At 59.9% G+C, this 14,072-nt stretch overlaps 1 protein-coding gene across 5 annotated transcripts in view; it reads left to right on the forward strand.

Annotated features, from left to right (window-relative positions):
• Window positions 1-441: 441 nt before the first annotated feature.
• EFR3B (EFR3 homolog B) overlaps window positions 442-14,072 on the forward strand; it is a 32,805-nt gene continuing 19,174 nt past the window's right edge. For 3 of the 5 annotated variants that reach the window (XM_086461714.1, XM_086461711.1, XM_086461713.1), the window contains exons 1-3: window positions 3,806-3,874; window positions 4,926-5,053; window positions 8,521-8,671. In XM_086461714.1, coding sequence (XP_086317840.1) covers window positions 4,947-5,053; window positions 8,521-8,671 — 258 coding nt within the window. In that variant the 5' untranslated portion in view covers window positions 3,806-3,874; window positions 4,926-4,946. Of the gene's footprint in view, window positions 536-3,796; window positions 3,875-4,925; window positions 5,054-8,520; window positions 8,672-14,072 lie in introns of those variants that run through there. The other 2 variants (XM_086461710.1, XM_086461712.1) reach the window with 2 other exon arrangements.

A 14,072-nucleotide genomic window follows, 5' to 3' on the forward strand; every position in this document is an offset into this window, starting at 1 on the left:
GGCTGTCGCATCCCTGGATGCTGGTTTTTGGGGTCGGCTCCGACCTGCTGAGCCTCCCCCCCCCCCGCCCTCGTTAGCGCTGCCCACCGACGAAGCGATGCTTCAGGTGCCGGACGGGAGCGCTTGGGGCTCGAGGGACCTTGAAAAACCACCCCCAGCCCCACATTCCGGGGCCTCCGAAATGCCCAGCTCCTTGGCCGCCCCCGCGTACCGGTGCAGACGCCGGCAAAGCCAAACCCAGCGCCTTTCCCAGCTGCCATCAGAGCCGCCTCGGTGACTCAGCAGCCGCGCTGAAAGCTCCCTTATTTATTTAAACGGCTGCTCCCCGCTCGGCTGAGCATCCCCTGCAGCGATGCTGCCGCTGGGCTGGCCCTGGCTGCCACTCGACGAGGACGAGAGCGCTCCCCGGCACCCCGAACCCCCCGGTTGGCTCAGGACGCGATGGCTTTGACTACCTGGGCTCTCGGCCCTGCGCTGCGGCTCTGTGCCGCCGGCCCTGCCTGCTCCTGGGAGATGCTGCACGTGGCCGGAGCAGGTACCTTCCTCCCGCTTGGCTTTTCCCTGGGGTGCTGGGTTGGATCTCCCGGGAGGCGGAAGCTGCTCGTGACCTTCAGTGTCATCTTTCTTCTTCTTTTTTTTTTTTTTTTTTTTTTCCTTGGTTTTTGAAATCCCTTGTGCCAGCCTGGGCTGGAGGAACGTGTTGCAGCCACGGGGTTTTGTCCTCGCCGTGGGATGCTGCCTGGTCGGTGCCTCGCTCGGGGCCGGCGCTGTGGCTGCGGTGCTGGTGCGAGGGGCGTTGGGGTTGGGGGCGTGGGTGCTAAAGGAAAGCAGTGTCTGGAAGAAGGGACGTCTGTCTGAGACCCTTGTCGGGTAGCCCGGCTGGGGGGCTTGTTGCCAGCCCCAGCGTTAGGGTTTGGTGCTGTGGGCGGGGGGGGGGGGGTGGTCCTGTATAGACTGAGCACAGGGTTGATTTCAGCCCTGGTGTCGGGACGAGACTTGGGTTTGTTGCTCCCTGGAGAGCCCTTGGAAAGGGGGAAATAAAACAAAGGAAAATCTTCCTCTTTCCTCACGGTCTGTGTCATTTTTACTTGGTTTTTTTTAAGGATTTCTGGTCTCCCTGTCTGCGCCTGGGTATGTCCGGGCTTGGCAAAACTGAGAGAAGGCATGGGTTTGGGGAAGGAAACTTTCTCTTGGTTTCGGGCAAGCAGAGGAAGAAAGACCCTTTCAGTGCCCTGCTGCAGGGATCTCAGCCCTCTTACTACACATCAGAGTGTCTCACAGGAGACCCTGTCCTTCTGCTGGGCCGTGGTGGGATCGTACCCACCAGTGGCCTGACGTGCTTTGGGTTGAGCAACGTTCCTGCCTTCCCCGTCCGGACCGTGTTCGTCCTTCTGCCCCGTGGGACTGACGGGGCATCCAGGTCCCCTCTCCTGGCGGGCGCTTTGGGTCTTTGTCTCTCTCCTGCTACTGCTTTCTTTAGGTGAGGCCTTAAAAATCTCCTACTTGTGGAAGAAGAGGTCGTGTTAGGTGAGAGGGAAGGCATTAGATTTAATTATGCAATTATTATCGATGGGTTCCGTGCCGTGTCTGCGCTTCAGCTTCATTCATCAGGATGAGGGTAGTGGATTGGGAACACGACTGGGCTCTTTGGTCCTCTCCCAGGGCTAGGAATGCGCATGAATCCTGAAAATACTCATGTTTCTGGAGGTGAGGGAATTACCAAGGAAGCTGCAGGAGGTGGAGGGGACCTGGCTCCTTGGCTCACGGGATCACTTATGGGGAGACTCTCCAGGTATTTTGCAGGGAGAGCTCGTGGCCCGTGCTGCAACACCGGCAGGGACACGTGGCCCGGCGAGGTGAGCTGAGTGACGCTGCCTCGGCTGTCCCGGGCGAGGGGTATTTATTAGGAGGGTTCAGGAGATCATCAGACGCTTGTTTGTGCGAATGGCGAACGAGAATTTATTAAGAGGCCAGATTAAGGTACTTTGGGAAAAGAGCAAAATCGATTGAAGGCGGCTGAGGAGGGAGGAGGGAGAGCAGCAGACGTCGAAATAAAATATTGGCTGGTGGGAAGGCGCGGAGGGGCTCGCAGGGCGAGCACGAGAGGGGGAAGGAGCTTTTGGCCACCTCCACGTTGCTGGGAGTGCCGGGCTTGGGGGACCCCAAAGGGGACCCCAAAACAAGCGTCAGCTTTCAGGGAGGGGTGCGGGCTGCCTCCCCCCTGTGCAAGCACCCGCCGTGGGAGGCGAGGGGCTCGGGCAGCGAGCGAGCCCGCGGCGGGAAGCGAGCGGTGCCAACGCCGGGAGCTGGCGCGAGCGGGCGTGAGCTCATGCGTTCCACCGGGAGCGGTCGCCGGCTCCCGCCGGCGCAGCCTTTGTGTGTGTCCATCCCCCCGCCCCCCAGCTTCTGCTTTCGCGGTGGTGATGGCCAAAAACCAAAAAAGAAAGCAACCCCGAGTTACTCACGCCTCCCCCGAACTCACTCGGGGCTTTGGGGTGGCTGATGCCAGGCTTTTCCGTGGGGTGCAGCATCCAGGCTCCGGGGGGGAAAAAAACACGTTGTGCTGGAGCAGGGGGAAGCAGCGCGTCCAGGGAGCTTTTTTTCTCATTTTGTTTCCTTTTTTGTTTGTTTAAATAAACAAACTCCGCAGACATTCAACAGCAGCCGGGAGGCAGGGCAGGGCTGGTACAGCTTTAGGCAGGGGGATATATCGCGATGGAGGTGCCCACGGCTGCTGGACTCTCTGGCGCTGTAGTTATCCCGCTGCTTGGTGCCTGTGGGAGCACGATGGATGCTCGGGAACCCGCCTGGACCACCGGCTATGGCCGAGCCGAAGACGGGAGGATCCCTGGCTGCTGCGGAGCGTGCGCGGCACCTCGGAGAAACAGGATGTGGCCCAGGGGGAAATATCCAGGTGGCAAACCATCCCTTCCTCGAAGGGATTCCCTTCCTCCCTCGGCAGCTCCCCGAAAGCAGAGCAGGGGGTCGCAGCCGTGTTTGGTGGCTCGGAAGAGCAGCTTTGCTCGGAGCTGGGGTGAGGCTGGTGCCTGCGGGGTTGCTGCTGAGAGGAGGGTTTTGGCTCTCGGCGAGGCTGCGTGGGGCACGGCTTGTGGATCAGGGACGAGCTGCTGCCGTGTCTGAGGCTGGGTACGGTCGTGGCGGCGTCCTGCGAAACACCAGGTCACTCGGTGCCCCTCTTGGCGGAGAGGGACCGCGGCCCAGCGGCCCAAAGGTAGCGGGGCCATCCGAGGTGTCTGGTGTTTCTCAACAGCTCGGCTTTGGAGCTGCGAAGGGGAACATGCATTTTGCTTTCACAGCCTCCGTGAGATGCTCTCCCTCCTTTTTCTGTCTCGCTGTCTCCAGCAGCCTGTGTTGCTGCTGGCTCCGCGGGGAGCGCGGGGCAGGGTGTGAGTCGTGTGTCCTCGGGAGGAAAGAGCTCTTGGCCTGAGCACCTGCAAAAGAGGCTCTGGCGAGATACAGAGGCACAGATTTAGGGAAAGGTTCGACAGCTTGGTCTCGGGAGGCTGCTTTCTTGGGTGAGAAAAGCAGATAACCCTGCAGTCCTACGTCAAACGATGCTGGTCACCAGCCAATTCCCTGCCTCTCAGCTGCGGTTTTCTTCCCTGTGGTTTTTTTTTTTTTTTGGCTGCAAAACTCCGGGATGTCGTCAGCTTGGTGCTCTGTCCTCTTCCCGGGCTTCCCCGCTGAATCCAAGGATGTGTTTTCCCCTGAAGGCACCTCCAGGCAGGAGCTGAGGATTTGGTCCCTGCTGACCAGCTCTGTCTCCTCTCTTCCAGGTGTGTGCGGCTGCTGCGGTGCCCTGCGGCCTCGCTATAAAAGACTCGTCGACAACATCTTCCCCGAGGACCCGGAGGTAAACAGGGCGCCGCTTCGCGCCTCGGAGCTCCGGTGCTTCACACACCGAAGCTCCGGTGCTCGGGTGGCGGGGATGCGGCGTGACCTGCCCCAGTAACAGCTCCTGGGAGGCGGGTGATGCTTTGACTCCCTAAGAACCGTGCCTGGAGGGTTGGATTTTCCTTTAAAACCCGGTTGTGAGCAGAAATATAGAGGCAGCTCCTCTGGCCGCATCGGCCTGGAGGGCCAGGCTTCCTTTCCCAAAGGTGCCAGGGAGATGATGAGGATGGATGGATGCGAGGATGAGGGACTGGACCTGAAGGCTTACGTGCTTCTCTTTGCAGGATAAGGAAAGCAGCTTCTAAGAGCGGGGGGGCGGTCTTTGGGGGGGCCTCAGCCAGGCTTTGGAGCTCGAAAGCTACTTATGCTGCCAGGGTGTGGGGAAGCTGGTGCCCTGCTTGCTGCCTCGCAAGATGGGGGACGCCCTGCCAGCCTGGAGCATCCCAAATCCATCCTTTTTGTCTCCTTTCCACAGCCAAGACGTGAAGGCAGTGGAAGAGGGGCTGCTGGCTGGGCTTAGCGGGACTGGGATTACTCGGGGACGTGGTGAGAGCCCGTTTTGTGTCACAGCGCTGGCAGCAGAGCTGAACGAGGGAGGAGGCTGATGCCGAGCCGCGCGTAGAGGAGGAAGCACCACGATTTTCCAGGCTGCGGGGGATTGGGGCTGGCAGCTTGGCCTCAGGAGCGTGGAGGTGGCGGTGTCCCTGCCTGCCCCTGTCCCCCCTTGGTGCTGGGGCATTGCTAGGGGCTGGCGAACGCTTCTCGTGGCCTTGGCAGCGTGGGCTGCTCGTTGGAGGTCACCCCTGGCTGTGGTGCAGCAGGGAGCCCTCAGCTGAGGTTAGATGCAATCCTCATGTGCCTTCCCTGGTGTCCAAGGTGTGGGGAAGCCCTGGGACGGGACTGCCGTGCTCCAGACCCTGGGGCATCGCTGCCAAGGTTTGTTACAGAGGTGCTCCTGACGTTTGGGTGCGAGGCTGTGACACCCCCCGTGCTGTGCTGCTCTCTTTCAGGATGGGCTGGTGAAGACTAACATGGAGAAGCTGACATTTTACGCCCTGTCTGCCCCGGAGAAGCTGGATCGCATCGGCGCCTACCTTTCCGAGCGGCTAATCCGAGACGTGAGCCGGCACCGCTATGGGTAAGGGCTGGGAGGCCGTTTCGGCCACCCTGGTGGCTGGCAGAACAACAGACCCCTAGAGAGGAGAGGGGGCTCAGGCAAGGGGAGGATGCGTCGGGTGCACAGCTTCTCCGAAGGGTCCTGAAATCTGCAGAGAGACCTGAGCACGTTCTGCCTCCCAAAGTGAGACGTGGGAGCCCACAGGGATGGGCAAACTCCTTGCCAAAAGGGCCCGGGCAAGCTGCTCGTGCTTCCCTGCCATCGTGCTCTCCGTGCTCGAGAAGTCTGGGCGTGTGTGGCGTTTGTCCCCAGCAGCAGGGTGGCCGTCGTCCCTCTGGAGCACCCTGGTGGCCTTTAAAAGCCCACAGTGGCTCTTCCAGAGCCGGATGGAAGCCTGGCTAGGCGTGGGCAAGCACCTAAACAGGGGTGGCCCCAGCTGCAGCTTGCTGGGAGCTGTTCAGGGCGAGCTTGGGTGTGTTGCACCCCGCGCACGTCTCCGTCGAGCTACGGTGACGTGGCACAGGTGAGAGGGGCGGCACGTTCCGCCAGAGCCCAGGATGGGGCTGCCTTGGGGGGTTGCTGGGTTTGCTCTGTCCCGCTTATCCGCGCGGGCCTGGCTGGGCCCCCTTCCCATCGTCTTCCCGCATCGCTTCCAGCAAGAACTTTGCCGCCTTTACTGGAAGGAGAGCAGCACCTGCCTGGAAATAGCTGCCTGCCCTGATTACAAACTCTGGGGGAGCACGGGAGGGCTCCTTCCCTTTGAAATAGCTCCTGGATTGATTCTTGTTGTCTCCTGAGCAAAGCCCCGGCAGACAAACACGGCTCAGCTTCGTGGTGCGAACTTCAGCCTGCCTTTTATCCTAGGGGAAGAGGAGCCAGCAGCCTGCCTAAGGAGCGTTAAAGTTGGAAAACCTTCAAAGCCTCATCCGCGTCCCCCGTCATCGGGAGTGACAGGACATTCAAAGCTCTGTCTCGTGTTCGGCGGTTAAGCGGCTGTTAACAGGCTTCTGCCTGCTATGTTGGGGAAAAGAAAGGCTTTCAGAGATTTTTTTTTGACATCGGATGATAAGCCTCAGTGGGTGGAAGGGGGGGGATCTATTCCTTCCTCCACCGCCTGCGCCTATAGGCACCTAATTGGGTTGGCGCACGAGCTCGTTTTCAAAGTCCTAGCTTTGAAAGACCCAAAAATGGGTTTGCCTCAACCTGCCGTTTGTCGGTCGGCGGTGGCGGGAGCGGGAGGATTTGCTCCAGCCGGGCTTTGAAGAGCGGCCGAGCGCGTCGGGACCCGTCTCCTGCGTGTGAGGTGGTGAAGGCAGCCTTGATTTCAGGCCTGTTGGGTGTCTCTTTGGGTGACCTTCGTTGCTAAAAGGAGAAGGTGCTCTTGAGTTTGCGGCGACGCAGCCCGCCGTCTGGAAGAGGGTGGTTGGGGTAGGTCGGAGGCGACAGCTCCACGCGTGTCCCTTTTCCCTCTCGGTGGCCTCTGCCCAAAAGAGAAGCCGTGCTCTGGCAATAATATTGGGCACAGAGTGTTTGTTTTCGGCCTTGTTTCCTATGAGAAAGGAGCTGGATGCTTCATGCTGGTCGTCAGTCACCACTTCGTACCTTTTCTTCCCTCTGGGCCAGTTTTAACCCAGTTTAGCAGGTGGGTAGGAGCCTCACAGATCAGAAATAGCTGGCTGCTTGTTTTCGCAGTAGCTGGAAGAGCTGTGATGGTGTCTGAAGGACAGGCTGCGGTGTGAACTCAACCGTGGTACAGGACACCAGAGAATCTACTGGTGACTGGAGCCTAATTTCAACAGTTCTGGGGCCTCTGGAGAAGGGATCGACCTTTCTGTGTTTTACCAGCTGGAACCTGGAATTCCAGGGTTTATTAGACGCCTCCTTTTTCCCCAAGAGGGCAGCTGGCCTTGCTGCTGGGGAGCTTGGTGCTTTCGGGTTTCCCTCTTGCAGCACGAGCTGGTGGCTGCTGCGTGCCACCCAGGCTGCAGATTTAGCCGTGCAAGGAGCTGGCTGGAAAAATGGAGGTTAAAGGAGGAATTGGGCTCGATATCAAGAGATCTGGGCTTGCTACCTCCTGCTTTTGGCTGCGGCAGGAGATCTGGGCTCGGTGTGAGCTGCCGTGGTGCAAGGATTCACAGCTGCCCAGCAGGGAGCAAAGGGAGGTGGTAAGGAGCTGTAAAGTTTCTTTTATTCCCAGAGTCCTTGTACCGTGTCTGGGTAAGGTGTTTGGGTACCTCAGAGATCCTGCAAGGAGAGATGGAGCTGCGAGACCTGATGCCATCACCATTTGGGGGGTTTTGTGTATTTTGGGGCATGGAATAAATGCCTGCTCAGAGCACTCAGAGGCTGGGGTTTGCTTCTCCGCTGGGCTTTGTGCCCGCCGTGGGCGACCAGCAACTGGAAGTCGGTGTGGTCCTTGCACAGCGGCTCTTCCAGGGCTCCGGCCACCGCGTTGATAATGAACCAGATGCCGCCGGTGCAGAAAGTGCCACAGGACCTGCAAAAACTTCACCGGAGCTGCTCTGAGCCACTGGTCCAATTTGTCGTGGAAAGACGAAGCAACATCCGACAAATTCATGTAAACATCTGGCCGCCTCTGTAACGGGCACCCCATCGAGATTCATCCCTGGGCACGAGCTTTTCCAGCGTCCTCTCAGAGGCGGGAGGGAGTGTCGCAGGGCTGGTTGGATAAGCAGCCTGGAAGATGCGCTGGGGCAGCTTGCAGCGAAACCAGCTGCCAGAGGGTGGTCTGTGGGTGAGCTCAGCCTGGTCGGGAGGGATGGTGAAGGGATGTGCTGTGCTCAGGGAAGGCTCCCTGCACGGCCCGGGTCGCGGCCCCTCTCGCTGTTGTGTTTGAATCAGGTTCTGGGCGCTTCCCCTGTCCCTCTTCATCACGCAGAGGCAAGACTGAGCGTCTGAGCCCTGTCCCTGGAGGGGTAGGGGGGGTGAGGTAGCACTGGTTTGGGCAATGCTACACCCTGCTCCCCCCAGGAACTTCTGGGCTGATGGGAATATGCTTTTCAGGGTCGCTTTATTATGTATTTAAGCACAGCGTTTGTGGAGCACATCAGTCTCGTTCCGTATTCTCATCCTCTCCCTCCTCCCTGGTCAGGACCAGCTGGATTTGCAAGAGGAGTTGCCTGAGATGCTGAGCCCACCCTGGACAAAGCCCAGTGCTCCCTCACGGGGTACAAAGACCAGTGCAGGGCAAGGGAAGCCCACGAGCAGTGTCGGGGGGGGAGATGGAGATGCGAGGTGCTGCTGGCAGCCTTGGCCCTGGGTCAGCTGGGTCTTCGGGAGCAGCAAAGACCATCTAGAAGTATCCCGAGGGTATTTTGGGTGTAAAATTTTCCCTCTTGGGATGGCCAGGGCAGGAGGTTGGTGTTCTACTGGTGGGCACCCAGGTGGTTTGGGAGAGGGGGGCAGGAGGGATGGCTGTGGGCCCATTGTGCCGTCGGGGAGTGACCCTGGCCTCTGCCCCCTCCCAGCTACGTGTGTATCGCTATGGAGGCCCTGGACCAGCTCCTCATGGCCTGCCACTGCCAGAGCATCAACCTCTTCGTGGAGAGCTTCCTGAAGATGGTGGCGAAGCTGCTGGAGTCAGAGAAGCCCAACCTGCAGATCTTGGGGACCAACTCGGTGAGTAGGAGGAGGTGGCAGCCTCCCGCTGACCTTGTCCTCTGCTTTCCACCCTGCCTGTCACCCCCCCGTGTCCCTGCGCAGCGCCTGGGCAGGAAAGGACGGGGACAGGGGAGGATTTATGGTGTCCCCTCTCGTGCGTCCTGCCATGTGTGAGGTTTCTGAGACCCCGGCTGTGCCGCCCGTGCTCTGTCCTGCTGTTTGCTGTCTGTGGCCAGTCGCTTGTCTCTGATCTCTGCTGCCATGCCTTCTCGCTCTTGAACTCAGCTCTTTGTAAAGTCCGAGGACACAGGGGGGCTGTCAGCGGTTTTGGACAATAGACCAACGCAGGAGGTGATCCCCATGGATTTTGGGAGCTGTTTGTGCTCAGGAAAGCGTTGGCTTCAACAGAGCTGCTGCTTGCAATAAATGGCTTAGCTGGGCTGGGAGCGTGTTGGTCCCAGACCTAAAACGAGGGGAAAGGAGAAGCAGGGATGAACAAAGATGACATCCTCCCAGCATCCAAGCTGCTGATCCTGGCAGGCAGCAGCCACCTGGGCATGGCCTTTCTTACTGGGAACACTGGAAATAACCAACACTCAGGCTTGCAAGGGCTCTGCCAGTGCCCGGGAGCTTGTCTTGGACAAGCAGCCTCTGTCCTTGCTGCTTTTTAAGAGAAGGGCTTCGATGGAGCTGGTGATCCTGTGGGGCAGGAGGGCGGCCTGGGTAGGTGCCGTCTCAAACGCCTGGGAAACACACAGACAGCTCTAGCCTGAAGCTTTAATTCTTCGCTGCGTGCAAGGGGGGGAGAAATGGTATTAAATGTTTCTGCTGACGCCTCCTGGCCAGGGCAGCGCTGCGTCCCGTGATGCTTCTCTCCTCCGGGAGCCAGCGTGGGGTTGTGAACGCCTCCGCTGAGGCACGGGCAGCCGAGCAGAGACCTTTCACGCCCCGTTCTCCCTCGCAGCTCATCGCTGCCGGCTGAAAGCGATGGGAGCTGCCTGTCAGCAAACATGTTAATCCACAGCCCGTGGACAGGCGGGAGGGTTGATCCCTTTCGGTTGAAACCTGCTGCTGACGGCAGCTGACCGTGGCGTTCCGGTGTGGTGAGGCCACCACCAAGCCCTGGGTATGCTGCAGGGGCTGCCCTTGCGACGGGAGAGCAGCACCCACATCGCAGAATCGCAGGACGGGACCTCTGGAGATCATCTGGCCCAGCTGCCCCTGCCAGAGCAGGACCACCCAGAGCAGGTCACCCAGGAACACGTCCAGGCGGGTTTTGGATGTCTCCAGGGAAGGAGACTCCACAGCCTCCCTGGGCAGCCTGTGCCAGGGCTCTGCCACCCTCAGGGTAAAGAAGTTCCTCCTCATGTTCAAGCAGAATTCCCTGTGCTCCAGTTTGTGCCCGTTGCCCTGTCACTGGGCACCACTGAGAAGAGCCTGGCCCCATCCTCTTGGCACCCACCCTTTAGGTATTTATAAAGGCTCACATCCCTCTGCCCAAGGGTGGCCCAAGCTCCGTGGGAGACTGGAGAGGTGCCACTTGCTGCCTGAACCTCTTGAGATGTGCTGGAGCTGCCTGGATCTGTCCCAGAGGCAAGCAGCTGGATCTCCTGCTAAGAAAACCCCCTATGTTGCAGGGCAGCCCTGCCCACAAACACATGCAATAGCCCCTTGCCCAGCCCCTGAGCTGTTGGGGATGTGCAGGGGTTGTCCCAGGGTCCAGAGGGACCTGGGGTGGAGGTAGGGTTTAAAGCTCAACTCAACCAGCGTCTCCCTGTCTGTGGCCGCTCTCTGGACACTCCTCAGGTCCTTGGTGCCCTGCGTCGGAGGGGCCACTGGGACGTGGCGTGGAACTGGACCTCAACGGGAGCTGCCAGCATGGAGCCAGGGAGGGGACAGCCCTCGCTGCAGGGGGAGCCAGGGAGGGGACAGCCCTCGCTGCAGTACCCCACGATGCCACGGCAGAAGCTTGGGTGAACCCTCCCCGACCCAGACATCCTCGAGCAGGAGGGTCAAGGCAAGACAGAGCCCTGCCTCGTGTGTCCTGCCTGTGCGGAGCAAACCTCCCGTGTTCAGGCACCCGTGGAGAGGAGAGATGGCCCCAGACCACGGAGAGGTGGTTCCTTAGCGCCGCTGTCACCGCGGTCAGGGATCACGGGTGGGTGTTTTAATGAGGAGTCCAGATCAGGAGCGAGGGTTTAGCGATGCTTTTTATTTTTGCCTTCTTAAGCGTGGCAGCATTCAGAGGGCAAACAGCACCGAAAACTTGTGGGCCTTCATAGAAAAGTGAGTAATGATAATGAGACACTTCTTCCTATATCTGCTAATGAGGAATGTGCCTCAGGCTCGTGCTTAATTAGAGGGTGCTGTCTCAAGCAATCTTCACAATAACGGAGCTGATGGCAAAGGCGGGAGGAGGTTGTTTATAGAAACCTGCTCCAAGTGCAGCGTGAGTCATTCTCCGCGGCGTGAAATCTCGCCTGAAACCCGTCCCCCTCCTCGCACAGAGCCGAGGTGTCGCGCTGGGGAGGGGCCCAGCCCCGGCCGCAGCGCCCGGGGTGGCGGCGAAACCCCAGCATCCCGTGATCGCTGTAACCCCATCCGATAATCCCTGGGGTGAACATATGGAGCGGCGGCTCCAATCCACTTTGGTTTCTCATCCTTGTTAGGAGGCTGCTGGGCAACCTCCCCGCTTCGGGTAGGAACCATCTAATTTCCAGCTCGGTGTCATTCCCGTTTTATTTTTCCTCGAACCAACCTTGATCTTTCATTTAAACAGCTCTTCCCCCGCCTTGATGTTCCTCTTCTGATGTATTTATGTCTGATGTATTTATAGGTGGCAGCGTTATCCCTTCCCAGCCGTTGTTTTGCTTCTCCAAGGCAGCTGCGCTCCTCGCCTTTCCCCTGCGCTTGCTCCCTGCTCGCCCCAGCCCTGTTTCAGTAGGAGCTTGTCAGCTTCAAGCCTTGGAGCCCCACACTGCCCAGCCCCGCATCCCTTCAAGCCACGGCAGAAATAGTGTCGCATTTCAACGTTTTAAACCGTTTTTCTCAGTGGAAATACGGTGTGAAGCTGCAGAGCAGCTTTTCGGTTGGGATGTGGTGCCTGTTAGTGAGAGTAAGTCACTTTCCCTGAAGGATTGGTGCCTCCTTTCCTGCTGGCCCGGCTCTCGCTGGGCCATTTCTGTGTGTCCTCGTGCTGCTTTGTCCCACTGGGCACAGGTTGGCAGTGGGACCAGGGTGGGCATCTCCCGTAATTGCTGCGTGGCGCAGCACCCTTGTAGGAGCAGCCAAGTCTTGGAAAAACGCGATGGTCTGTGAGCCAGCGGCAGAGTCCTAAAAATATCCTGTTGACAGAGCAAGGAGGCTTCAAGGCTGATTTTAGAATCATGGAGTCGTTTAGGTTGGAAAAGACCCTTAAGATCATCGAGTCCAACCATTAGCCCAGCGCTGCCAACTCCACCACTAAACCACGTCCCCAAGCGCCACCTCTGCACGTCTTTCAGATACCTCCAGGGCTGGTGACTCCACCACCTCCCTGGGCAGCCTGTTCCAGCGCTTGACAGCCCTTTCAGTGAAGAAATTCTTCCCCATGTCCAATCTAAACCTCCCCTGGTGCAACTTGAGGCTGTTTCCTCTCGTCCTATCGCTTGTTCCTTGGGAGAAGAGACCGACCCCCCCTCGCTCCAAGCCCCTCTCAGGCAGCTGCAGAGAGCGATCAGGTCTCCCCTCAGCCTCCTCTTCTCCAGGCTGAACACCCCCAGCTCCCTCAGCCGCTCCTCACCAGACCTGTTCTCCAGACCCTTCCCCACCTTCGCTGCCCTTCTCTGGACACACTCCAGCCCCTCAAGGTCCTTCTGGCAGGGAGGGGCCCAAAACTGCCCCCAGGATTCGAGGGGCGGCCTCAGAAGTGCCGAGCCCAGGGGCACGATCCCCTCCCTGCTCCTGCTGGCCACCCCATGGCTGATACAGGCCAGGAGGCTGTTGGCCTTCTTGGCCACCTGGGCACACTGCCGGCTCACGTCCAGCCGGCTGCCGACCAGCACCCCCAGGGCCTTTCCCGCCGGGCCCTTTCCAGCCGCTCCTCCCCAGCCTGCAGCGCTGCGGGGGGTTGGTGTGACCCAAGGGCAGGACCCGGCCCTTGGCCTGGTTGAACCTCATGGCATTGGCCTCGGCCCATCGATGCAGCCTGGCCAGGCCCCTCTGCAGAGCCTCCCTGCCCTCAAGACCAGATCTTTTTCTTTGTTCTTGGCTGCTTTTTTACAAGTTCTGGCCCTGCTGCAGCCTGAAGATGGCTGCAGAGATGGCAGCGGCCTCCAGCTGTGGGCAGATGTGAACACTGCCGCACCCAGGCGTGTCACCAAGGCATGGTGGCACCACGCAGGGAGGTCTCTGCCCCCCGAGGACAGACGTGGGCAGCATTCACTGTGCCCGGCAGCCGGCTGGGGTGGGGGGGGGGAAGCTGCCCTCGGGGCAGGGAGCTGAACCGGGGGCGCTGCTGGTGGGGACGGGTGGGCTGTCAACCCCTGGGGCCTCGGCAGCTTCGGAACCAGGAGCCTTGATGGGCTGGTCCCGTTCGGTGGCCTGATGGCACGAAACGAGCCGCCGTCCTCCGCGTGGCCGCGGGGGTTGGTACTCGCAGGTACTGGCTGCAGGGGAGCCGTTGCCTTCCTTTATTTCATGACGTTTCTCGGCCACGTTGGCGCTTGGGACGGAGCCACTGCCTCCTGCCCTCGCCTCTGGTTGCACGTGGAGCTGCCATGAGCTTCGAGGAAAAAAAACCAACAAACCAACCCCCTGCTTTGTGCGCTGCCTGGTGCAGAGGTTTTTTTTTTATATAACAGCCCGGCGTTTTTCTGGTGAGTAAGAGGAGTTTATCAGTTGGAGGCGATCCCTGCACTCTGGGAACTGTTCCTGTTGGGGCTGAGCCGGCTCCTTCGCTTTGCAGCTGCCGTTATCCATAGCCCGGTGCCGCCGGCGCGTGCCGATCGGGCGGGCCGTGCGGGCAAGCTTTGAGGGGCACCGGTGGGCCGCTCGCTTGCTGCTCTCCTGGCGGGGCTGGATGCCAGCAAACGCAGAAAGCAAGAGGTGAGACGAGCCCGGGGGTAGGGTTGGGGTCAAGAAAAAGCTGCCGTGCCGCGTGGCCTCTCCAGGGGGTGCTGAGCACCCTAAGAAACGCCAGATGGACGGGTAACCCCCTTGGAGGTCGGTGAGGTCCTCCCGGCTGGGAGAGGAGCGCGGCAGTCCTGATGCCTTGGCCTAGGACGGCTTCTCTGAGGGATGTGGGGTTGCTCGGTGCGACCGCGGAGTTCACGCCACGCTGCCGTGAGCCACGGGGCTGCACCGGCATCCGGCGTCGGCACTGCATCCTCGCTCTCCCGGTGTTTCTGGGTAACGTTGCCCAGCTGGGACAGTTTGGGGG

The sequence above is a fragment of the Leptosomus discolor genome, chromosome 2, assembly GCF_034619465.1.
Source record: "Leptosomus discolor isolate bLepDis1 chromosome 2, bLepDis1.hap2, whole genome shotgun sequence".
NCBI lineage: Eukaryota > Metazoa > Chordata > Aves > Leptosomiformes > Leptosomidae > Leptosomus > Leptosomus discolor.